Source organism: Microtus oregoni, unplaced genomic scaffold (assembly GCF_018167655.1).
Source record: "Microtus oregoni isolate MIOR12 unplaced genomic scaffold, Mior012 000049F_ref0000343, whole genome shotgun sequence".
NCBI classification, from domain to species: Eukaryota; Metazoa; Chordata; class Mammalia; order Rodentia; family Cricetidae; genus Microtus; species Microtus oregoni.
This window is the reverse complement of record NW_024543223.1, coordinates 11,259,590-11,285,940: the sequence shown is the minus strand read 5'-3', so window position 1 is coordinate 11,285,940 and position 26,351 is coordinate 11,259,590. Positions and strand designations below refer to the sequence as shown.

At 42.0% G+C, this 26,351-nt stretch overlaps 1 protein-coding gene across 3 annotated transcripts in view; it reads left to right on the top strand.

Moving 5' to 3' along the window:
* The window catches only part of Bod1l1 (biorientation of chromosomes in cell division 1 like 1), a 54,865-nt gene extending 41,199 nt beyond the window's left edge, over positions 1 to 13,666 (top strand). For 2 of the 3 annotated variants that reach the window (XM_041636627.1, XM_041636626.1), the window contains exons 19-27: positions 47 to 120; positions 951 to 1,026; positions 1,111 to 1,145; positions 2,459 to 2,504; positions 5,686 to 5,735; positions 5,833 to 5,914; positions 6,699 to 6,852; positions 9,371 to 9,511; positions 12,271 to 13,666. In XM_041636627.1, coding sequence (XP_041492561.1) covers positions 47 to 120; positions 951 to 1,026; positions 1,111 to 1,145; positions 2,459 to 2,504; positions 5,686 to 5,735; positions 5,833 to 5,914; positions 6,699 to 6,852; positions 9,371 to 9,511; positions 12,271 to 12,388 — 776 coding nt within the window. In that variant the 3' untranslated portion in view covers positions 12,389 to 13,666. The remainder of the gene's footprint in view (positions 1 to 46; positions 121 to 950; positions 1,027 to 1,110; positions 1,146 to 2,458; positions 2,505 to 5,685; positions 5,736 to 5,832; positions 5,915 to 6,698; positions 6,853 to 9,370; positions 9,512 to 12,270) is intronic. The other variant, XM_041636628.1, reaches the window with a different exon arrangement.
* The last annotated feature ends 12,685 nt before the right edge of the window (positions 13,667 to 26,351 follow it).

The window sequence follows — 26,351 nt, the reverse complement described above, 5'->3', positions numbered from 1 at the left end:
GCTTATCTGGTCATCAGCACCACATTGAACTGTGCCTTTTTTCCAGATGATTTAAGCAGCAATGAGGGTACAAGCGAAAAGATTGAGTTGAATGAAGATGACGGTATCAAGTCACAGGAGGTGAGAATTGGTTTTCCTATTGATTTTCTCAGAATGACTTTCAAATGTTTCCTGTTCCTCTGCATGAGTTTTTCATAAGTAGTTTTTAGCCAGTTTCAGTGCAGTGGGACTCTGTTCCAAACAGTATACTTTATTCATGTCATTTTGATTAATTTTGTTCTTTTTATCTTATCTCATCGAAGCATTTATATAAAACCTACTTATGTCATCATCACATATGGTCAGTACAATGCTCTACATGGGCACTGTCGGGTTCCTGGCCTAGCAGCTTAGTGCTGCAGGAGAAAATGAGGAAATGGGAGCAGTAGGCGCATCCATGGAGACCCAGTTTGGTGAGGCAAGGTCACAGGTTCGCAGGAGGCTGCAGCTTCACTAAGGCCATGCCAGCCATGCTTGCTTCCAACCTAATCATTCATAGGGAGCTTCTGGGTCAGAGAATGACAGTGGCCTGAAACAGCCCTCTAAATCCAAACCAGCCATAGGTAGTGTACCAACTCTTTAACAGTTTCTTGTGAGAAACTCAGTAGATTTCTATATTTTTTGTAAGAGATAGCATTTAGCCACAAGTAGCTTAAACCAAATCCCAGTTTAAATGGGCAGACATAGTTCTTGTCTGGGACAGCACTCACTGAGCCCTGTTACCCCCATGGAACTCTGAGTCAGGACTTTCAGTACTCTCTAAGCAAGGGACTGCAGTGAGAATAAATGCAAGACTTTGAACATCATGCCTAGGCTTGGTTCCATTCCTGTTAACGAGGGAACTCTGAGTCGATACAGTTGAATAAATTATTCTTTTACTGTTGGGCATTTTTTTTTCACTTCCCTCTTAGGACGATCAGCCAATAACTATTAAAAGGAAAAGAGGAAGACCTCGCAAATACCCAGCAGAAATAGGCTTGAAAACAAGTAGGTGTTTGGCTCATTTTCAAGTTGTACATAAGAACTTTCTGAATTTACCATCTAAGCAATTTTTTTTTATTATTTCTTTAGAAGAAGACTCCAAAGCAGAGACTGGCATTACCACTGTAAGTAATTGCACAAGATGAGAAAAGACCTATTCAAATATGTGCTCTTACAGAGAAACCCTGTCTCGAAAAACCACAAAAAAAAAAAAAAAAGAAAGAAAAACCAAATATGTGCTCTTGGCCTGTGAGCATCTAGTGCTGTGAACAACTTTGTTTTACTTATTTACTTGAAAAGACTTTCTTAAATGTGGGCTACCCATTCAGATAATGCATTGACTAGTAGTAGCCTCCTATGCACAGTTTCGGTAGCTGTTATTAAGCCGTTCCATCCTTACCTAGAAGTTCAGCTATGTAAAAGTAGAGCACCTTGGTTAAAATACAGAAGTTCACTGTTTTGTGTGGTTTCGAGTAGTGACTTTACAAGGGAAGCTTCTGATAACCTTTGCTGCTTTATGGTTTTCTCTTGATTTGTTTTTATACTTAATATACCCTAATTTTAGAGCAATGGAATCATCAGTGCTCTTTGTGTGGGTATGAGTGTGGTGTATATGTGCGTTCATGTCGGAGCACACATGTTTAAATACATGCATGTGCATATGCACCTGAAGACCAGAGTTGACATCCGGTGCCTTCCTTATAACTCCCCACCTTATCTTTTGAGGCAAGATCTCTCAGTTAGTCTATAGCTCATGGTTCAGGTACAGTGGCTGACCAGGAAACTTCCAGGATCTACCTGCCTCTCCAACCATCTCTGGGTCACCAGTGTTCACCACTGCATCAGGTTTTTATACAGGCACTACGATCCCAGCCTATGGAGCAGGTGCTTTATTAAGTCAGCCATCTGTTCCTTTATCTCACTGAATGTTCTTATCTGTGACTCTGAAGTACATTCCATGTACTTCAGTGGTGGGGAGCTGTGGTCTAGAAACCATCACTTTGGATTTAAACCTCAGCTTTGTCACTTCCTCCCAGACCTGTGGCCTGTAGCCAGCAATGTAACCCTTTGAGACTGCTTTCTATGACGTGCTATAGCACCTAAAGTGCTTCTCTCATAGTACTGTAGGGCTGCAGAGTCAGACCCACGCGTCAAGGGGCGTGCTGGCCTCAGGGAAAACTGACAGCTTTGACATTCTGTTCTTCTGGCATTCAGTCTTTAGAGTTGCAACATGATGGTAGGAAGACACAAAAGACACTTGTTAGAGATTGTTCAGACGCGTGGGCACCCCCACATGCTAGCTCTTCTTGACTAGCCACAGCAAATAGGTCCCCATTATTCTGATTGTGTATTAAGTAAACAGCTTAAAATTTACTCGTTGCCTTTCTGTATGATGATGACAAACTGTTCATCTTAATTTTTGCTCATTTAATCTTAGGTAGAACAATCTCCACCCAGCAGCAAACTGAAAACCAGCCAAGCAGGTATGTACTAGAAATTCCTCTGCCTGTGGTCTAAGGAGCTGCTGTGTTTTCAGTTCATGCACAAGGACTGTTCAGAGGGTTTTCTAAATAAAAAGGTTTTTCCTACTTGAACAGCGAACGTAGCCTGGGTATTAAGGGAGATTTTACAATTTCATTGTTTCTCCTTGAAATGAGTTGGCTTTTTGTTACATACACTTACTGTTTTTCTTCTTTAGTCAGAGTTTCATTCTGGGACAGTGACATCACAAAAGGACAAGGCAGTAGAAGGCAGAATAGTGAAGGCTGGAGAGAGATGACTGCAGTGTCTAAGCTGCTGAATGCTGTGTTAGTGCTGAGATGAAATGGAAGAAGTAGCTATTTGGAGCATGTTACCATGAAAGTGGGGGCTCATCCCGAGAACCTACTGTGCTCAGAGGAATAAGAATTTGCAGAAGAACCCTCTGTACCCTCCAGACCTGAGATCTTAAAAAGATGAAACCATTTCAAGTATTTTATTCTCATTCCATAGGGGGAGATCCCCCCCCCCAAAAAAAATCCCAAACCATCCAGTGGTTGCCCCCGGATGGGAAGCTAGTAGAAATAAAAGTATTTCTTATTATTTAGTCTGTCTTTTCCAGATTTTTAACAGTTTGCACATTTTAACCTCCTAGCTTAATGATTTTTTAAATGAAAGAAAAAAGTATCAGTGGGTTTAACGGGTTGGTAATATAAAAAGAGGACGAATATGACAGCTGTCAATGTAACTTGAGAAAGTATACAGTCTTGATCAGCAAGATACATCAAGGACAGAAACCTGTCTACAGTGTCTACACACCTAATTATCGATAAGCTTTTGATCTTGCTTCATGTTTTTTCTTGTCTTTTGGTAAATTAAGGTTGTTTTGTTATTTGAGTTTTTTTGACTTTTGACATTTTTATTTTTGTTTTGTTAAGAAAGGAAGACTCTGCTTCTGTTGGGTTTTTAGCCTTCTTTTGTTATAGTATTTAAATCCATAAGAGAAGTTTCTATACCTCAGACTCACTGTAAAGCTTGTGATCTATGTGATTATGTGGTGGTTTTGATTTTTTGTTAGCTTCTGAGTCTGGGTAATGATGACCAGCTTAGGACAGACTTCTTTGTTCTTATTGGATTAACTTTTCCATGTTCATTAGTGAGCTTTCAGAAAAGAGAAAATACGCTCTTCATCTGAGGAGTAGAACCTTTGAAGCCCAGCATGGTGGCTTAGGCTACAAAATTAGACACTTCCCCTACCCCCCATCAAAAAAAAAAAAAACTCTCAAGTTTTTGAGTATTTGCCCATAATTTTATATGCAAATAATATACTACATTATCTTTATTTTCCTTATCATAACATGTCCTCAGAAAATTGTAATATCTACATAAGACAGATGTTTATTTATTTATTTTTTAGATTAATTTTTTATTTTATTTTTTTATTAAAAATTTCCACCTCTTCCCACTTCCCTCCCCTCCCCCCACTCCCCCTCCTCCTCCCTCTCCAATTCAAAGAGCAGTTAAGGTTCCCTACCCTATGGGAAGTCGAAGGTCCTCCCCCCTCCCCCCAGGTCTAGGATGGTGAGCATCCAAACAGACTAGGCTCCCACAAAGCCCATCCATGCAGTAGAATCAAAACCCAGAGCCATTGTCCTTGGCTTCTCAGTCAGTCTCCACGGTCAGCCACATTCAGAGAGTCCGGTTTGATCACATGCTCCATCAGTCCCAGTTCAACTGGCCTTGGTGACCTCCCATTAGATCAGTCCCACCGTCTCAGTGGGTGGACGCACCCCCTCGTGGTCCTGACTTCCTTGCTCATGTTCTCCTTCCTTCTGCTCCTCATTTGGACCTTGGGAGCTCAGTCTAGTGCTCCAATGTGGGTCTCTGTCTCTATCTCCATCCATCGCCAGATGAAGGTTTTATGGTGATATGCAAGATATTCATCTGTTTGGCTATAGGATAAGGGCAGTTCAGGCACCTCTGCTGCCCAAGGAACAAGCTGGGGACATCTCCTTAGACACCTGGGAACCCCTCTAGAGTCAAGTCTCTTGCCAACCCTAAAATGGCTCCCTTAATTAAGATATCTACTTCCCTGCTCCCACATCCACCCCCCTCCTCCATCCCAACCATCCCATTCCCCCAAGCTCTCCCTATCCTCCCCTTCTCCCTTCTCTCTCCTCATCTCCCCTTACTCCCACCCCCATGCTCCCCACCCCTGCCCGGCAATCTTGTCCACTTCCAATATCCAGGAGGATAAATATGTTTTTCTTTGGGTTCACCTTCTTATTTAGCTTCTCTAGGATCACGAATTATAGGCTCAATGTAAGACAGATGTTTAAAGAATAAAGTATAGTCTACCTACAGACTTCTACTGTAGTTGTTTGTGTGTTTCCCTGATGTGTGTATCTGGAGTGAAAAGAATCCAAATACCACTCTGCTCATGAATTATGTGACTGAACAAATTATAGAAACCAAGTTATTCAAAATACTTTTTCCAGACTGTAAACTGAGATTGAAGTATTTATAGAGCAGTACTGAGATTTAAAAGAAGCATCTCTATTCAAAAGTATGAAATGCTTCAGAATCCAAAACTTTTCCAGTGTTGACATGATAAAGTGGAAATTTCCATAACTTTCCTGTGGATTGCTCTCAGAATACAGATGCACTAAAAATATCGCATAATATTACCTCTGGCCGTGTGAGTGAGTTATATATGAAATAGAAGGACATTTTAATATGTATATGTGAGAGCAGGGCAGGGTGATGTAGTTGTGTGCACGTATGTCTGCACTGCATGTGGAGGTCAGCGGAAAACCTCAGGTGTTATCGTCAGGCATGTCATCTGCCTCCTTTGAGACAAGGTCTCTCATCCGCTTGGGAATCACCAGTTAGACTCATGGCTTTCTCTCCACTTCACCAGCATGTTGGTTTGAGGGTCTGAAATCGGGCCCCCATGCTTCCAAGACAGGCATTTCACTACTGAGCTAGTTACCTCTGCAAACCCCAATTTTTTGTTTGCATGTAGGTTACCTTCCGAAGATCTTTCATTGTGGTATTTGCTGATATTCCCAAATCTTGAAAAAACATCCAAACTGACTAATTGTATAACAGTATATTAGCATTAGAATAATGACAGATATAATGGGCCAGACCTACTGATGAAATTTAATTTCTGTTTTTTTAAAGATGAGTCTAATAAAGAAACATCCAACCTACAAGAAAAAGATACAAGCAATGTAAGTGTTAGTTTTCTCATTAAGATTTATCTTCTAGAAATAAGTTTAATAAATGCTCAGCTAACTACACTTTCAACTTTAATGCTGTTACTTCTAGGATGATAGTGAAGAAAAATTAGCAAGTATGCGTCGGAGAGGAAGAAAGCCCAAACGCTCACTGACTTCATCAGATGACGCTGGTATGACATGCGCGCGTGCTCGCTCGCGCTCTCTCTCTCTCTCTCTCTCTCTCTCTGTCTCTCTCTCTTTCTCTCTCTCTCTCTCTCTCTCTCTCTCTCTCGTAAACAGGTCAATTAAAAAAATAGGAGTGGGGGTGCTTAGTCTTACTGCAACTTGATATGTCATGTTTTGTTGATGCTCATGGGAGACCTGCCCTTTCCTAAACAGAGACAGAAGGAGCAGATTGCAGGGTGGGAACAGAGGAGGGGATGAGAGGGGAGTGGGAGGAAAGGAGAAAGAGGAAACTTTAACTGAGATGTTAAATAAATAAATAAATAAATTTGTTTTTAAAAATGTAACAAAGCAAATTAGAGTACAAAACAAAAAACACAAGAAATAAATACATTTGTACATTGTTAATTGCAGTCTTATTATTTCAAAAATTACACTTTAAAAAAAAACTATTTTGGATGAAGAAAAATCCAGCTGGGTGCAACTAGAATTAATGTTGCATAAATGTGTGTGAAATGCTCTAATCCCTGCCAGAAATGGCACATCCCAGATGCTTTTCTGAGCTCATGTGAATTTTTTGCAAATGCTGGCTGTGAACTTCATAAGTAAACTATCCCAAATGTGTTTGAGATTAAGGTAAACAGTTGTGAATTGCAAGTACTGAAACCAAAAGGAAGTGGGAAAGCACTTCTGCTTCCAAGTTGCTAATATCCTAAGTTCTACTCCATGACTGTCCTTTGGAAGTGTCTTTGGGAATAGTATAGTCCAGGTGTTACCCTTCTTTCTGAACAGAATCCTCAGAGCCAGAAAGAAAGCGCCAGAAATCAGTTTCGGAAACATCTGAGGACAGAAAAGATCAGGAGTCTGATGAGGAAGAGGAAGAAGAGGAGGAGGATGAGCCCTTGGGAGCTACCACAAGATCTACCACTAGATCAGAGGCACAGAGGTAATGGGAACAACCAAGAGCCTCCAGAGGCCATCAGCAGCTGCTCTGTCTGGAAGCAGCTCCAGGTGTTATGGGACTCTTGTGAAGCCGGTTCCTGTCCGTGTTCTCTTCTTGACTGTGTCATCTCATAGAGAATGTATTTTCTGTCTCAGTTACTGGGAGATTACTTGAACGGCTTTGCCTGGTTTAAAGGCTTGTTTGATGAAAACTGTCAATTCTCTCCAGACATTTTTTTAAAGCATCTATTTTCTCAGACACTGTGTGCTAAGGACCATGCAGGAGCCCCGAGGCCCACACATAGTCATTACCTGTGCTGATCCTGATGTACTGCCTGAGTTTGTGTGTTCCCCTGAAGTATGTTATCTCAAACCTTAGTAGAGGCACAAAACTTTAGGGGGAAACTGGGCCCATGAGTTTAAAGAAGTCTCTGCTTCTTCTAAGTTAATATACATAAAAGAAAATGAAATCTTTCAGGTTTGGCAAAGCCCTAAAGGAAGAAAACCTATTGTAGTATTTGCCCATAAGACTCCTCCCTAGCTCCTCCCATGTCCCTGCACCTGCTGACCCAGCAGTGCCCTTTCTTACTGTATACCGTGAGAGATGAGGGGGGCTGTGCTGCATAGCCCTTCCTAGTGTTCACCAGCGCTTTCCAGAGCAAGACTTTCCCATTTTCAGTGACATTCACACACTGTTGATCTTGCCATAATCTTCTATAATTTCATTCTCCACAATTAATCAAAAAGGTCCAAAATATTTTCTTTGAAAGTATTACCCTTAACGCCTGTTCCCATAATAAAATAATAATACTGTATCATGTTTACAAATGTTTAAAATCAACCCATTTCTGAAGCATCCGAACTTAGACATTCTTAGCCTTTGGCAACATGGTTTGATTTCTCAAAAGAGTGAGATTATTTAACGACAAAAGACACAATCAGGAGCTCACATGGCTAAAATTAAAACGGCCCACTCTTTGGGCTTTTGGAGAGAGGGGTTGAAGAGGAGGGACAGCTGAGATGAATAGGAGTCACTGAGCCAAGAGCCCTAGTGAGATAGTGAACATGCTAGAGTGTAGCACCCTATACGTGGGTGTAGCACCCTATCTCATTAGTACCTCTGCCTCCCTCTTACAATCCTAGAAATCCTTCAGTGTAGTGGGACTCAACTACAGAAAGTTCCTTAGACTTTCTGTCTTCCGGAGTGTATCCAACAATCACTAGTAGGCATGCCTTTCAAAACCATAACCAAATTGCATTATATACATGCATGGTATTATTTAAGAATAAGGAAAATACATTTTTAAAAGAATAAGTCATAATTTATAGGTTAGTGATTACTTAAGTTATCAATGTTACAAGAACATGAGTTGTTTTTGTTTTGTTTTTAAGATTGATTTATTTATTTTATTGAATGTGCTCTGTGTGCATATATGCCTTTATGCCAGAAGAGGGCATCAGATCCCACTATAGATGGTTGAGCCACCATGTGGTTGCTGGGAATTGAACTCAGGACCTCTGAAAGAGCAAGCAACCAGTATTCTTAACCGCTGAACCACTCCAGCCTGAATTATATGATTTATTAACAGATGCTTTTCTGTTTAGTTTAAATCTCTCAACATCTGTTGATTGGTCCTAGAACTCTGGTATCTTTGTGGTTTCTCGGGTTCTCGTGGTCAGCTGTGCACTCTGAGACCCTCTGGTACTGCTAACCTTGAACACCTAAGTCACAGCACCTCCACTGTATTAGTCCTGCTCTTGCACAGACCTCAGGGGCAGACGAACCTCTTCCACCCTGGCTTTCTCTTCCTGTGCACTGTAGAAGCCAGCCTCCCTATGACTTCTGCTCTTGTTTCAAGTTCATCTCTTGGCGCCTCATAATGATTTCCCTTAAGTATTTGAGGACACTTTCCAGGCCTTCTTTTTGTCCTGCACTTCTTTGTCATCTTAATCATTGTTTGCTCTCTAGTCTATATCCTCTCTAAGAGACAAATGCTCCACATCAGATGTGGACTAAATAATCTAGAAGTGTTTTTCTGATCTTATAGATAACTGATTTTCAATATGCATTCAAATTGGAGTTGTTTCTAATTGAATCCTATACTATATCATACACTAAATAAGTCCCTTCTCTTCCTTTTCTCTTAAAAGTTAGCTCTTCCTAATCTGATTTCTTTCTTTTATAACTGACTACTGTGCATTTAGCGCTGTGAGTCGTGCCATCAATAACTTTAGCCTCTTACTCTGTTTTGATAAACTCTTTGGTGTCCAGCCAACATATTTGCTCTTTTCAGGGTCATCTTCTCAATTGTGGTGAAATATGCAAAGAAAATGTCCTGGAGGTAGAGTTAGTCCTGACTAACACCAAAGTCTCTAATAGCAGTTATCAAGAGACCCAGCTCCTTTCATTCTTTTAGTGTCCATATCTGTCTGGCCCATGAGAATTCTCTTCCTTTCCAGTAGTCCAATGGCCTAGAGAATCCAGTTCTACTATTGCCCAGTTTCTCTATAATGTGTTTCAGAAAGCATCATAGCAAGCCATCTACACGTGCAACATCCAAACTTGGCATCCCAGAAACAGTTTCTCCTAGAAATCGCCAAAAGTTAGCAAAAGAGAAGTTATCTACCAGCGAAAAAGTTAGTAAATCTCCCCCATTAGGAAGGTAAGTCCCTGCCTACTCTTCAAGTTGTTTAACTCCCAAGTAATGGTTTTCCTATTTTCATAAGAATAGCTGTCTTGGGGGGATCATGGATTTCCAGAAATAGGAAGGCCTAAAATAAAAGTGTCTTTGCCATGTAACTTAGACATACAAGCTGTCCTTGACTCTTGTGAGCCTTACTGGTCGACTTTCATGTACAAAGACTAAAGTCAGGCATGTTTCTTCTCAAGTGATTGCATGTCTGAACACTTAGTTTAATCTGCACCGTGTGGTGAAGCATGTCACGGCTTAGTCATGTCTGGTTTAGAGTACTGTGGAGGAAACAAAACAAAAGCACTCTTAAACAGCCACCTGCAGCTTGCACCTTCCACCGCAGCCTGATTCTCTTCTGCTTCCACGGTCCTCCTTCTTTGCCTCTGCTGTGCTAAAGCAGTGGGTGCTCACCGCCTGCTTCGGTGAGTCAGGTCTTCCTTTCTTCAAGCCCCCTTCCTTTAGGGCCTCTTCTCTGTCGCAGCCCTTTCTCATCGCCTTCCTATTGCATCTGGAGTCCGCACTGAACAGTTGGTAATGGCAGGTGGCAATGGTGTAGGTAGCCTAATTTTGCTTCTCGCCCTGAACTGTTAAGTTTCTTCCTTTATGTTGGGAACTTGTTTTGCTCTGTGTATATGGTAACATTCATAAACAAAAGATGATTCCATGAATACAAAGATTGTTCTGCACTCTCTTACAGTACTCGATCCTCATAGCACACTTGTAATATGTTTGTACTCTGATCCATCAACCAGACTTAGAAAGGAAGAAAATTCTCATCCTTGCTGGGTGAGATAAAATATTCATTCTTATTTTCCTTGTATATGTCAGAATCAGGACAATCTGGTTGCATGTTTCTCAGAATTGAATGTGCAGAGGAATCATATGGTGGACATGCCAGTTGTGACTGTTAAGCATTGGGCCTCTAAGTCTGTACTTCCAGCAGGCTTCTGGGTATAAGGAAAGGGCTTGATCAATATACTAGCTCCCACAAGAAGAAAAAGGGAGCCTGACTAGAGATTCTGCTCCCCGCTAACAACTCACAGCACAACACTGGCTCCTGCTGTAAGCAGCTCGATAGTAACTTAGTGTTCCCTGTGGCCTGTGGCTTCCCATATCACAGCTTGGAATGGGTTATTAACAAACATCTTCCTTAGCTATTCTCAGCTCATTCATAGATAACCTGTAAGAACCATATTATCTGCAACACTATTCAACTTGGTGTGTTTTCTTTTGCTATCAGATGAATAGTAAGCATGTCGTTTCTGTAGCTTTGGAGCCTGTACAGGAACTAGCTCTTGTAGACCAGACTGGCCTCGAACTCACAAAGATCTGCCTGCCTCTGCCTCCTGAGTGCTGGGATTAAAAGCCTGTGCCACCACCACAGCCCAGCCATAGTTTTCCAACTTTTTAATTCATCTCTATAAGAATTTGCTGCTTGCTTGCCATGTGATGAACAGATATTGGCAGTATAGCTACATAACATGATTAATCTTAGCAGCTACCCAGAGAAATATCTTTTCTAATGATAGAAATGAATGTGCATAAGACTTTCAAAGTATTGATAGCAACTCGCTATCAAATGTTTACTAATACAACTGCTGCTCAGATTCTAGCTACTGTAACAAACCAAATGCTCACTAGTAAAACTTGATAGTGGTAGTGACAGTCGCATTTTCTGTCATCCTCTATTACCACATTGCTTTAAAATACCAATTGTAACCTACAGTCTGAAAAAGCAAAGGGGACGAGTTATACCAGCTAATGCTGTGGTAAAAGTCAAAAGCACTGTGTAGTGTCTGGGGAGGAAGCTGCTTGTTCTGTGCTGTAGAAGGCTTCCAAGAGGAGGGCTTTTGAGCTGGAGCTGAAAAAAAAAATTGGTCAGACGGGTCATACAGGATGACTAGGAAAAAGAACTGAGCATGTGGCTCAGTTAGAAGAGTGCTTGCCTAGGGGGCATGAAGTCCTGGGTTAGATTCCCAGCACTGCGTAAGCAGGGTCTGATTATGCATGTAAGTCACATCACCATCAGAAGCTGGAAGATCAGAAGTTCAAAGTCATCCTGTGCTGCATAGGGAGTTCAAGGCATGCCTAGGCTACATGACGCTTTATCTCAAAAGAGGAAAAGAAATCACTTGCCAAAGCATGAAGAAAGAAGGGTTATTTGTTTGACCACAGTAGTGCTTGGACAGCAGTCCAGAGTGCTGAAAGTAGGAAGCTGGTTATGTAAAGACATGCACTGTGCTCTGGCTGGCTGACTTTGTCCTAGAAGCTTCAGAGATCCAGCAAGAGTTGTACATGTCTGAGGATGATGATATGACTGAGGTCAGTTACCCTGCTCCTCTAAACCTCCTACTTTGCTAGCTGGCTTCTCTGCTACTTGGTGCAGCATGGTTTTGATTCTGCCAGATGCTGGGTTGAAGTCCTGCTGTGTTCTTGCTCGTTGTTTCAAGTTGGGACTGTGTGTGGCTCAATCAGTCAAGGGTCTAGGAAAGGATGTTGATAAGACCAAGGTCAGCACCTCATGGGTAGGGCTGGGACAGTGCAGGGTTCTGTGGTCCTCCAGAGCCCCGTCTGTGCTCTGTTCAAGGTCAAGAACCAGACCATTCCAGCCACTTCTAGTATTAAATACTGTGAGGTTTTTCTTTTAGTGTCACGTTTTAAAGAACTCCAAGTTATTTGAAGCAGCAGATTTTAACTTTCCTCACTGTCTTGGTTTTTGTTCAATGCAGATCAAAGGTGCAGCTCTCTCCTTCCATCAAGCGCAAGAGAGAAGTCAGCCCTCCTGGAGCTCGAACAAGAGGCCAGCAGAGAGTGGATGAAACCCCTATGAAAAAGGCAAAGCGGTAATGCTGGCGCCCTGGCCCTGGCTTCCTGAAGAACAACCCAGTGGAGAGAAAAAGGACAAGCCTTGCCCCATGGGCTTTTTCTTTTTTAAAATAAGGAAAGGATTTGCATGTGCTGTAAGTTCCTAGGTGCAAGCTTGTTCTTATTATGTTTTAAACAGCTTTATAAACCATTGTTCATAGACGGTATTATGTACATTTACTTCAGATAAAGGAAGATAAGTTTACTTTGTATCTGAACTCAGCAAAGTAGGTGTATATTTTAACAGTGGAAATTGGGGTTTCCCAATGAGACACATCACTAATGCAATCCTTCTAGCCCATCAGACACCAGGCTACCCCCTGGGGATCTGTGTATAATATATAAACATGTAAAAATAGGCTGTATTTTACTCAATGTATGATGCTAATCAATGAACACTTTATTTATTTTACAGAGAAATCTTATCTGTGAACTTTACTATATATCTGTTTATTTTATTTTATTATTTTTTTTAATGAAAAAAAGGTTTTAAATGCTATGCAGTCATTAGTAGAAGAGTTCTAAGACTACCTGCCCTGTAACTATCTGCATATGGCCTGGCAGGAAACAGAAATTCACGCATGCATCCAAGTCAAGTAGTTTAGGTGAAGAAAGGACTCCGCCACTTTCCGTCCACAGTCGTGACTGGTTTTTAAGAATGTAACTTGTTTTCCAATGATCCCTGCCTCTGTGACTTTGCCACCAGCTCCATTAACACAAATGACTGGTTCAGGTAAAGTTGCGCCCTAAGCCCTCTGTGGGTTCATTCCTCTCCTTTGTGCTATTCCCAAGCCTCTGCCCCATCTCCATATTGTCTGTTTCAGTGAAGAGAAATGCTTGAAGATGAGATTGTTCCAGTCTATTCAGTTTCAAGATGTCATGTTGTTTTATACAGTTATTTCAGGATAGAAACTGGTTTTATCTCCAGGTTCTTTTTTAAACATGTTTTAACTCCCATAATGAACAAACTGTCCAACTTAAGTTTTTCATAAAATAATGTTTTCTTAAGATCAGATTTGTTTCTTGCAATGATACGATGAGTTGCCAAATGACTAAGATCATTTTAAATGCTCTGTTCATATTCTTGTTTTATAATTAAAATTTACATTCATTGTGTGTGGGTTTTTCATTGTTTTGGGTTTTTTGTCTTTTTTTAAATTTGGGTTTTATTTTATTATTTTGACTCTTAATGTAAGGTGGATATTCTTGTCATTTTACATTGTTTCTTACTGAAATTTTATATATAAATTATAAAATGTTTCCCTAAAACTTGAGTGACAAGAACTTTTTTTTCCCCTCATATTTTAAAAGCCAGTTACAGTTAGAAGTGAGACTGAATTCCAACAGTTCTTCTTCCTAGAGTAACAATGTTAAGTTGGTTGGTTCATTATCAGTGCACACCTGAACACAATCTCATTGTGTAGCCAGTACTCACTAGTTTAGAGATGCCTGGAGACTGAGTTGGACCTGTGAGGCATTGCCTCCTAACATGTGGAACCAGGCTGTAGAACTCTATCAAGTAATCTGTTGGGGTAATCAACTACCTCTTAGTAACTTCCAGTGTTCTGAAGCCAAGCTTGAGAAAAGAAGCAACCCTAGGGGATGCGAGGTATTGCAGATCTGAAGAAACAGTTCTTCGTCGTGATTTGATGGTGAAAGTATTTAGCAAAATGGAAGCACTTAGAACATGAGACATCCTAGTTCAGATTTGTAGTCCCAGAATCCTAAGGACTACCTAGCTCAATTGCTGGAGATAGATGAGCGGTTAAGACCCGTTGTCGCTCTATCAGAAGCTCCAAGTCCCATCACCACCGTCCATAACTCCAGTTCCAGGGGATCTGATGCTCATTCATGGGAATGCTCATGGTGAACATGTATACATACACGTACATACATGTATAAATGTAAGCAAAACACTCATACACATAAACATTTGAAAAAAAAAAAGAGTACAAAACTCAAAATGCCTGTGGCTTTCTCCTACTAACCCAGTATGAAACACAGATAGTCTCCAGCTGTCACTTTGCTGGCCTTAATGTTGCCACCTCCCCTCTACCTCAGACGCCTTCTTCTCCATTGCAGAGCTATAATCAAAGTTAGTGGAGGACTCCATGACTGAAGATGCCAGGATGCTGTGGCCAAAGAGGAAACCTGCTTGCTCTTAGCCTACTAGTGTTCTCTGTAGCATGCTGGCCTGCTTTGTTGGGGTTTCTGCCCTGCCCGGGTCCCACAGCCGGCAAGTCCCAAAGAAAATCACACAGAGGTCTCCATAGGATTATAAACTGATTGACCCATTAGCTCAGGCTTCATATTAGCTCTTATAACTTATATTAACCCATTATTCTTATCTATGTTAGCCACATGGCTCAGCACCTTTTTCAGCAGGGCAGATCACATCCTGCTTCTTTGGTGGTCTGGGCAGGACTGCGGAAAGAGCTTCCTTCTTCCCAGAATACTCCTGTTCTCATTGCCCTGTCTCTACTTTCTGTTTGGTTGTTTTGCCTATACTCCCTGCCTGGCGACTGGCCAAGCAGCGTTTATTTAAAACATGATTGACAGAATACAAACAATTCTGCACCAGTTCTCTATCTCTGATTCTGGTCTCCTTCCTCCTCCCTCCTCAGATTCTCAAACTTAGTTTCCACCATCCAGACTTCCTAAATAGCTTAACCTAGTCACATTCACCCTCAGTAGGAATGGCCAGCAGGGAGCACCACACCCCTAATGGGATCTCTCATAGTGAGCTGATGCACTCTGGAAACCATACGTGTCTTTAAGCCCTAGTCCAGAAGGTTGTTTCCTTTGCCCATAGGAAGGAGGTGCTGAACTTTCTGCAGATGCCTGCTGCCCTCAGGACTAGCTGTAGCAGAGCTCTCTTCCAGGCATCTTTGTAAAAGATGAAAACTCAGCTCACTTGAGATCCCAGGAGAGAGTATTAACTGATAGGCAAAAAAAAAAAAAAAAAAAAAAAAAAAAAAAAAAAAAATTTGCTTTAAATTTTTTTGTTTGCTTTTAATTATTGTTCATCCTGACACAAGCACACATGACATTTTCTAAAAATCACTGTTCAGTCATCTTTAAACCTACACTAACATACTCAGGATAAGGAAGTGTTACAGTAGGCATCTTTCCATCAGGACTATATTATAGTTCAGGGAAGTAGATGTCCTACTAGGACTTTGCACATGTCAGGATGCAACATGAGCCCAAGGCTTAAGGAATGGCAGTGACTAGTCCCAACTGCTGTACAAATACCTCTGCAGAACACAGCAAGGGACAAAGGACTAACGCCTGGCCAACTATGCAGTTCAGGTTTTAAGTATAAAATATTTCAAGCAAATTTGAACCCAGAGAGAAGAGCATTTTGGAAGTTAAGCTGGGAAGATGGGGCAAAGGTGCCATGTTTATCACATCAACTTTTCAGAAACTTACATGACATAAAACATTGGTTCCCGGAGATAAGGCTTTCAAAGAGTCTTTCCACTTTGAAGTTCCATGTCGTAATAGTGTGTGCCTTCAATCCCAGCACTTAGAAGCAGAAGCAGGCAGATCTGTGAGTTTGAGGCCATCCTGGTCTACATAGGGTGTTCCAGGACTACATAAAGAGACCGTGTTTCAAAAACAAAATATGACAGGACCTCAGTCCTCAAGAGTGAATACGACTTTTGCAGAGGACCGAATTCAGTTCCCAGCACCCATGTCAGGCAGCTCACAACCACCTATAACTCCAGCTGCAAGGAACTCCAACACCTCTGACCTCTACAAGGACGGCAGCACTATGACAGATACCCACACAGAAACACATAATTAAAAAAAAATAAGAATCCGATTAACCCAGCGTTCTTCCCCAACATACATAGAACCTAACAACATCCGTGGAAATCAATACTGTGTATCGCCTTGAAAACCCTCAAGTCAGAGTCTCACAGCAGCCTTTGTTGGAAGAATTGGGATGTATGGTGACCAAATAGCTTGCTTATGGACATGAACAAGCAAGAGTGGGCCTAGCACCAGGATCATCACGTTGTGTTGAAGGCTTCCTCCATCTCACCCAGCTGGTGCCCAGTGGACTATAATTCTTTCATCCTCTTGCAATGTGCTTGATGTTTTTTTAAGCAGATGTTATAAAATGTCAACAGACCAGGTTCTCAAGCTTTGGGTCTCTAGCTAAGAGGTGCACTATTGGTTTCTCTAGTTCCAAGGCCTCAAAAATGCACCATGACATGCTTCAGCCATCCAAGGTCTTCAGCCTGAAAACCACCTTTGTGGGAGCCCATAATTGTAGGAGCCAATTCTCTAGTAAATCCCCTGTCCCATCGCTATGACTTTGTCTCTGTCTGTTTCTATTTGACAGCTATCTTATTAGTTATGTGTCCCTGGAGAGCACTGACTAATCCAGACTTGGGAACCAAAAATCATACTTGAAGAACAGAGCTTTAAGGCTGAAGTTGCCTAAATCACATGGGGCTTTGTGGAATTAACTTTATCTGATTAGACCGGAAAATGCTAAGAATTCTACTTCGAGTAGGGCAGAGAGCCCTGTCTATGTTATGAACTCTTTGTAGATATCAGCCTGAAGTTTAAAAGATCAGAGAATGATTTTGCTAGAGAATAATGATATTCCCTTTGAGGGAAAGGGTGTTAAAGAGAATAGCAGAGCCTTATAGTAAAAAGATGCATCCACAGTAATGAAAGGCACAGTCAAGGAGGATGGGGGGATGTTTAGTGCCAAAAATAAGGAAGATCGCCTCAGGTGTTCCTGAATAATGATGCTCGGACACGGAAATCAGCAGTGAGCAATGTCACTCTGAGGCCAAACACAGCTGCTAGGCTATGTTCGAAACAGCATGGGGTTGAGGTGGCCTCTCCAAACACTAGTGGTTCCAGCGTCAGGCATTTATACATAAGGACCTTTACTTCCTAACCTCCCAGCTTTATTTACATTGCTTGGCAGGAAACACACAAGTGGCAGCATTTAGCTTCTAATGACGTTTACATTTCTTTCCTAATCCACCACTTAGAAGAAGACAAGCAAGTTGGTAATTATATGTGACATTTTTTGAACACTTCTAGAGAAATAAGAAAGAGGATGTTGGCTGGTTGTTCCTGGCATCTGTCACTAGCCAAATGATTAAAGAAAAGGATTGCTCAGGATATTAATTTTTGGCCATAGATCCACATAAGTTACCTGAGAAATTTTTTAAGTTTTTAGTTTTACATTTAAGTGTGTTTGTGTTGTGTGCACATTTATGTATGAGTTCAGAAGTCAGAGAAAGATGTCAGTGTCCTTCTCTGTCTGTCTTATTGCTTTGAGGCAGAATCTTTCACTAAGCCTGGAAGGAGACTGCTGAACAGGAAGTGCCAGAGATGCTTCTGACCCCGCTTCCCACAGGACTGGGATCACAGCCATGCACGCAGCCATATCATCTGAGTCTGCACAGGTATCTCAAAGATACTAAAGAGGAACAAAATCTTGACATCTCTGCCTTCGTGTTGTCTCTGACTCTTTGCTACCAAAAGCTTTGGGTTGGATTGTCCTCACTCGCTTCTCCACATAGACAAATATTGGTCCAGAACTATTGTGCGTGCATTATGGATATACCCAAAAATTCTCTAATCTCTTTCCCCCTTCTAGACTGATGCCAGAGATGGGGATAAATATTTCTAGAGGCATTGTGACCTTTTGATAAATGAATGCCAGCTGTCAAATTTCACAGCAATCCATTCTAGACCATCAGTGATACTTGAAGAGTCTCCACTCCACATCCTTCTCCAACCTTATGTCTCTCTTCACCTTTGCTTAAAGATAGAGGAGATTAAGCTTGATATGCTGAGGGGCTGAAGAAACTGCTCACTGGTTGAAAGCATTTGTTCTTGCAGAGGTCCTGTGTTCAGTTCATAGCATCCATATGGTGTTCATAACCACCCATAGCTCCAACCCTAGGGGATTCCGAGCCCCTCCATGTACATTGCTGTTATGCACAGGTAGGAAAATACTGATAAAAATAAAATAAATCTTTTTTAAAACTTTGTGCTCAGTTAAAATGGGCTTTTCAGAATGCTAATCCACCATCTTCTCAACTTTGCTGGATTACCAGATTAGTTGCTTTTCCTGTCCCCAGCAGCTTGTTCTCTGTTGCCCTTTTGAGTAGCAAGTGAACAGACTTGGGTTTGATGATGAGGGAATTTGTCTGGAAAAGAAAGACATCCCTGAAAGTTGTGATGGGCATGTGTGGGAAAACAAGACAAGACTGTGGATATCGTGCTCCTACCTTCTAATGAGACTTCCTTGTCTGAAGTAACCTCTCACGCAGACACATCTCTCCTGTCATGGCACAGACCTTCCCTCCTCTACCTGATGACACTTAATGTCCTTCACTGAGGCAGTTGCCAAGGAAGAAAACTGTGAGTCTTCTCAGGAACCACTACTACCTCCTTCTCTGATTATAAACCTATAACTATTTGCATCACCAAAGATCTACTTGAGATTTCTAACTCACACAGGCAGAAATCCAAGAAAAATGCAGAAATAAATGTTAATGGTGCAGAATAATGATGGAAAGACTGCAAAGCTACTTCAGGCAAAAATGCAGTGGTATGGGGCAGATTTGGGGTTTACTGTTCTATCTTGGAGAGTTAGGAACTGTACTAATAGCTTCATTCGCTCATTCCTTCACTCATTCATCTGTTTGACTGAAACATGGGTCAAAAGATGGCCCAGTACAAGCAAATGGGAGATGCCTAATTCCCTTTCCTTTACTACAGAGACGAGATGCAAAAGCCTCAAGGTATTGGCGTGAGAGATGGGACTATCATCACATAAAACATACCTACCCATAGCAAGAATATCTAGAACATGTGCCTTCCACCAGTCCTTTGGGAGGTAGCTTGGTGGGGGCCCCAGCATTGCTGAAGACTCTGTGGTTTCTCTTCTCCACAGCCAACAAAGTACAGTGGGTGCCATAGGGATTCACCTGCAAGGCTTAAATGCAGTGAGTCTAATTTGATGCCCTGAGGGTAGATGACATGTGGAAGAGCTCAACACACAAAGACAAGGGGGCAGTGATCACTGTGATAGGCAGAAGCAAAGCAGCAGTCAAGACCATCTGGCCCCTGGAGATTTACCATGTTGCCTGGTCAATCACAATGTTCCAAAATAAAAAGCCATCCTACTAAATTCCTGGCAGATCTGTACAAGCAGAAAGCATCCAGGTTAAATGAATACATGTTCAGCAACACTCATTTAAAACAAACAAACAAACAAACAAAAAACAGTGCTCACTTTTCCAGAACAGGCAAACTTGGAATATAGCAGAACCTCTACATTGGTTCCCTGAGCTACAGAGAAGGGGTCTGTTATGATGGAAGGGCTAAATGTAAGCCATTAGAGCTTTTGAGCAGTTTATAGGCCTCTAACACCTTAAATGAAGGGGAGTCTGGGTCTACCCCAAGAATTCCAGGATATCACTGAGAAAATACTGTTACTCTTTCTCCCACTTCTTCCCCAAAGAGGGCTACAGTTTTTTTGTCAGGACACTTGTTCATAGGAAGGGGAACAGCTAGACATATAGGAGATTACTAGACTGGGTCTCTGAGCTGACCCTGATTCTAGGAGACCAACAGGCCAGTGTATCTCACCAATCAGGACCCAGGTGATACCTGCAGTGTTAGCTCAAGTCTGACTCACAGTGCGATGTAGTCACTGAAGCCCCAACTCCATTTGATAGCTGTTTTCCCAACTCAGAATGCATAATTGAAACATACATGCTTAACAGATGGCAGAACCCTACACTGGTTTCCTGGTCTGGATAATTTACTTTTCTCTTTGTTGCAACAAAATACTTGACAAAATCCACCTAGGGAAGGAAGGCTTGATTCTGGCTCTCGGCCTGAGGGAACAGTCCATCATGACAGGGAAGGCATGAAGGCAGCTGGTCACATTGTATCTGCAGTCAGGAAGCAGAGGGAGAAGAATGCTGGTCCTCAGATCACGTTCTCATTTGTAGTCAATCCTGGACCCCACTAACACAGCACCATGTTAGAGTGGGACTTTCAACTTCAGTTAATCTCATCTAGATAATCTCTTACAGACTATCCAGAGGCTTATCCTCTGGGCATCTAGAACCTTTTGAGTTAGCAATAAATGTTAACAATCACAAAAGAAAAGAGAAGAAAAGAGGGAAAAGAAAAATATTAACTATTATCACATGACCTGTGGAATTGGTGTTTCATAAGAAGAACCAAATGGTAACCAAAGAGTTTCCTATAGCTAGGGCAACAGGGAACAGCAACAAAACCTACCCCTGAAGGCATTTCAGAACTCAAAAGAACTAGGAGCTCTTCTTGACATCGTCTGCTCTCCTACGTGGCAAAAAAAAAAAAAAAAAAACGAGTGGGAACTGGAGAATGGCAATGGGTTATCCTGAGCTTAATCAAGAGGTAATTCCAATACAGGAGGTATACTGTTGCAAAGTAAGCCCATCAGGGAACCCCCATGAACACTCTTAAAGTGGAATAGAAGGTCAGCAACTACAGGGGAAACTTTCGCAAATCATGCAGTCCCAAACCTCACTGTTCTTTATCTTTTATCACAAAGCGAAAACAAACAACCACATTCTGGTTAAGACACTTCAATTAGCAAGAACACTGCAGAGGTAGAACTACAGAAGCCAAAGCGCAAGCAAGGTTAGTACATTTAGGGACTTTCTCGGATTCTGGGACTATGAACTAGGCCTTTGATGGACTAGGTCTTTGTTCCTGTTTGGAAAGGCGTTGAGGGCCTATGTGCTCGGCTCTAAGGCCAAAGTGGTGCTTCTATCACGCCATCGGGGGGCCTGCTAAGGTCTAGGGGCCTGGTACAGTACTCAGTATACTTTCGCTACTTCAGTACATCACATCTCCTGGCACCTGATGTGCAGCCGTTGACCTGGCCAATGCCTATTTTCATCCCTTTCCGTAAGACCCACTCAGAGCAGCTTGCTTCCAGCTTTTGGAGAAAATAATAATGCACCAACTTTCCATCTCTACGCACTATTTGGTTTGTTTATATCTTGATCACTCTTCCCTTCCACAAGGTAGCATACTGTTCTATTGTAGCAATTACATTATAGCACTGAGGTCTAGTGATAAGAAGTGATGATTACTCTGGATTTTTGGTGAGATTTTCTTATGTCAGAATTTAGGGAATAAGCAGGGTCTTTCTCACTTAAGGAAATTTCTGGGACCCAGTAGAGTAGATACGTGGAGATATATCTTGTGTGGTAGAGGGTGTGCTGTTGCATCTGACAAAAAAGAAAACAAGCGTAGACAGATTTTTCTTTGGGACAGCAGCTTATAAAAAAACAACACGGAGGCTTATTATTAATTATTATTAAAACTTGGCCTATAATTTGGGCTTGTCCCATTAGCTCTTAGAACTCAAATTAACTCATTTATATTAATCTACATTTTCCCTCTTGGCTTTTTACCTCTCTTCCATCTTGCACCTTCTGTTTCCTTTGTGGCCTCTGGCATCTCTTCCACACTGCTTCCTTTTCACTCTGCCCAGAAGTCCCACCTAACCTATTCCAGCCAAGCTATTGGCCAATCAGCTCTTTATTAAACCAATCAGGAGGTGCCTTGGCAAAGACACATTTTTACAGTGTACAAAATTATTATTCCATAATAACCAAGAAAGTGAGATAATGCCTGGTGTAGTCTTTGGATCTTTTTAATTTATTTATTATGCATACAATATTCTGTCTGTGTATATGTTTGCAGGCCAGAAGAGGGCACCAGACCTCATTACAGATGGTTGTGAGCTACCATGTGGTTGCCAGTAATTGAACTCAGGACCTTTGGAAGAGCAGGCAATGCTCTTAACCACTGAGCCATCTCTCCAGCCCAGGGTCTTTGGATTTTGAAGGGTTGTGGCATTTTCATCTACTCCAACAACAGGTGACCTAAGCTGCTGGTTTTGAGTAAGACCTAGAACAGAAGGAAGGCTCCAAAATAGGTCCCTGTGGCTGTGCAGACTGCTGTGCCGCTTGAGAAATACTAGCTAGTAGATTCTATGGTTTTCAGAAGCATCTTGGAAGATAGGAATGCTACTGAAGGCTTTGTCAGGCATACAGCATAGGTACTGGGATTTTGGAAACCCTGTGGCCATTATCCACTGATAACTGCTCCCCCACCCCCTTTGGTGTTTCTATAAGTACTATCACTGTGCTTTACCCCTAATGAACCATTAGTAGAAATTTTGATTCCAGATCCTATTACTTTATGCTAGCCCAGAGGGAAGAATTTTCCTCTAAGAAGCCCATTGAACTTACATTAAGTCAAGGCAACCTAGAGATCCTGATCCTCCCTAGCAACAGGCTAAAAGAATAATATGTTGTCGTCTGGGGTAACTGATCCAGACTATTTAAAACTACTCTGCTACCCCACAGTAAAGATAAGAGAGAGTACGTCTAGAGTACATTTGCCAGGATGCCCCTTAATATCCCATACCTTTCTTTTTTTTTCTTTTTTTTAACTCATACCTTTCGATTAAGTCCAGTGGGAAACTGTAACAATCCAACTTATACAGCCCTAATAAGGCTAAGAGACACTTCAGAAATGAAGGCTTGGGTCATCTTTTAAGGTAAACAATGATGATGATCCAGGATGCTTGCTGTGGGCAGAGAGTATAGAACGGGTAGTAGAAAAAATGTACTTATAGGTATGAGCTTTAGACACATAACCTGTTACAGAAATGAGGGCTATCATGAATATTTCTTGCCTATTTTGTTAAGAACACATCCATATATATATATGCTAAGCAATTCCTTTTACATTCCCTTCGCTCTTAATTCCTATATCATAGGATAGATAGACTTTCTACCAATATATAAGCATTATTAATTTACATAGTTAACATTTAAGTTTTATAAATAAACTTAAATTTATTTAGTTAACATTTCAGAGGTACCAAGAGACAGCGAACATCACCCCAAGTCTCCGTCTCCTGTTCTGGGGTGAGATTAATTCACTTTGAAGGTTAGAACAGTCGCAACGCATTTGGTGGGACTGTTTTGCCTGTCACCCTTTCCATTTCCATGTGTACTGTGGAGGTTCAAGTGGAGTGCACAGCAGGGAAGTCACAGGGTCACTCTACTCCATGCAGAAATTCCTAGAAGCTTGGTGAGGCATTAGTTTTGCATGTGTCTGTGAAGAGGTTAGTACATAAGTTTGAGTGTACCGCATAGGAACATTAGTCCTCTATGTGGGCAGGTACCATGCAGTTAGCAAAAGGTAGGGAGGAAAAAATCGAAAATGTGAATATCCTCGGCTCTCTGTCCTTTTGGTTCTAAGACTCAATCGGCCGCTCACAGCGTTCTCAGGCCTCCAGTTGGAGCTTCCCCATCAGCTGCCTTGATTATTAAAGGCCTTTTGACTTGCACTGAGCCAAGCTACCGGCGTAGAAAGTTCTTCAGTCAATACAGTTTGCTTGACACCAACCTCCCTAAGTACAAGCTAAGTCCCCTAATAAATACCAGACCTTGCCTCTTTATATATCTGACTGGATCTTTTTCTCTGGAGAAGCCAATTCACTAATCCTCCCTAGACAGAACTTAAGGGAAACCACGGACAAAAGAGAAAGGTGGGGTTTTGTTGTTTTTGCTTTTGTTTTAGAGTCCTAGGCTTCATGCCACAAGGCAGAATATAAAATGTGGAGAGAAAGACTTAGAGGTTGAGTTTCAGATATAATGGTTTCAGGATAGAACAAGCCACATCCTGGTTCTGCATCGAACCTACCTTCCTAGATATTCGAACTCCAAAGCCATGGAGCTGGCTGCACAGGTGGAAGCATGAGCTGTGCACACCTATTTCAGCCTCTGGAGCCCACAACAGAAGGAGAGAATCATCGCCCAAAAGTCGCTCTGTTCCCAGCAAGCACTGTTGGAATTTAAAAGGATATAATTGGTGATTTAGAATGTTTTTAAAATTTTATGTGTGTGAATATTTTGCCTGCATGTACGTCCCTGGGACTGAAGCTTGGAGGTACAGACAGCTGTAAGCTGCCATGTGGGTGCTGGGAATTGAACTTGGCTCCTCTAGAAGAGCAGCCAGTGCTCTTAACCACTCAGCCATCTCTCCAGGCCAAACACATTAATTTGTTTTTATATTCAAGTGCATTTGTGTGCCTGCGTGTGTGTATATCACACATGTTCGGTGCTCACGGGAGCAAGAAGAGGGTGTTGAACCATCTGGAACTAGATAGAGTTAACCACCCAAGGTAGGAACCTGGGACTTGAACCCAGATCCTCTGCAAGTGCTTTTAACTGCTGAGCCATCTCTTCAGTCCCCAGATTGTTTTTTTTTTTTTTCTTTTTAAAGCACTCTCTTCCCTCAGTGAAAGCCACATCTGGGCAGGTTTGCCCACCCTCCATACCTGGGCCCCTATTTTTTCTGACCTGGTGCAGACTTTTTCAGAAGCAGCTTGCAGAAGATGCCTGTGTTTGCCTTTTCCATACCTCACTACAACCCATTGTGCATTTATAGGAAGCATGTGTCACCGTCCTGGTTCACTTGCATGTCACAGGGATTCTTCCAAGGCCTCTTCCAACTGCTTCCTTTGACAGTTCCCAGGACAGCTCCATCCCATCTGTTCCTGACATTCCATTAAGCCTTGTTCTACCACAGGATCCTGTTTTCCCCTTCCTGTTGCTAGCCACACTTACTCAGACCAAATGACAGCGCTTGCCGTAATTCCTTGCCATAAATCTCTCGGATGAGCTTTCTCCCTACCTTAAGCCTCATTCTCTTACGGCGCAGCCCTACAGCCTTCTCCCTTTCAGAACCCAGTCCAAAATGTCCCATCGTGGAAATAAACATCTCCAAGTTTGATCTCAGAAGGTGATTTAACAACAACAAAAGAAACTGAAATATGTTATTTGTGCTAAAAGGGCTAAGGGAAGAGTCGAGAGACTCGAAGCGATGTTGTGCTGACACACGTTTTATTAGGCGGACTGTGTGACAGGCATCCTGACGAGCACCCACATTCTGGGTGACCTGGAACAAGTCATGTGGCTTCTCTCCCTCTCAAGTTCCTCATCTGTGAGAGGAAACCTGATGCCGGTCCTCCTGACCTCAAAGGGCTGAACTGAGGGTAAAATGAGACAACTCATCCAATAAACACTCGCTGAGAGCCTACCATGTGCCAGGGCGACTCAGCACTAGGGATTTGGTGGTGGACTCACACAAAGCATTGAGCGTGTGAGATCCATCTGTATGTTTGCATTTGATTCTATATGGTTCATCTCACTGGTGTACAATGTCTTCATTTGTGAGCGCATCACACATCACACTCTATCTACTCCACCACTGGGCCTTGGAGTTGTGTATTAGTTACAAAAGGTAACTTCAGAAGGATTTTGTGTGTGTCTGTGTGTGTGTGTGTGTGTCTCACAGTTCAGAGGTATGTGTTAACATGACCCTGTAAGGACTGTGAGCTGTCACAGCATAACCACAGATGGAAGCAGATGCTTTTGCCCACTCACTTTCTCCTTTTTAATCAGTCCAGAGCCCTTGCTGCTGGGATGATGATTCCTACCTTCAGGGTGGGTGCTCCCTCCTCACTTAAACCTCTCTGGAGATTTCTCACCTTCTCCTATGCAATTTTAAATCTACTCAACTGGGGAACGAACATGAGCCGTGACAGTTTCTAAGATTAGTCACTGCGAAAGTAAATAAACGAATAATAAAGATGTGAACACTCTGACATATGTCTTGGTGGATGTATGTAGGCCTTTCTCTTCAGTGGAGTCCCTTTTAGTGTTTCTAACTATGCCAGAAAGTCTTTGGTTGGTGCTGGTAGGATGTAACAACTCTGTGGCCTTCCTTGTTAATGTATCCTCAGAGCAGGAGACACCCTCCTCCCACTGGGTTATGATAAAGCATACTTTGTTTTAGCTGCAGTGTGTGT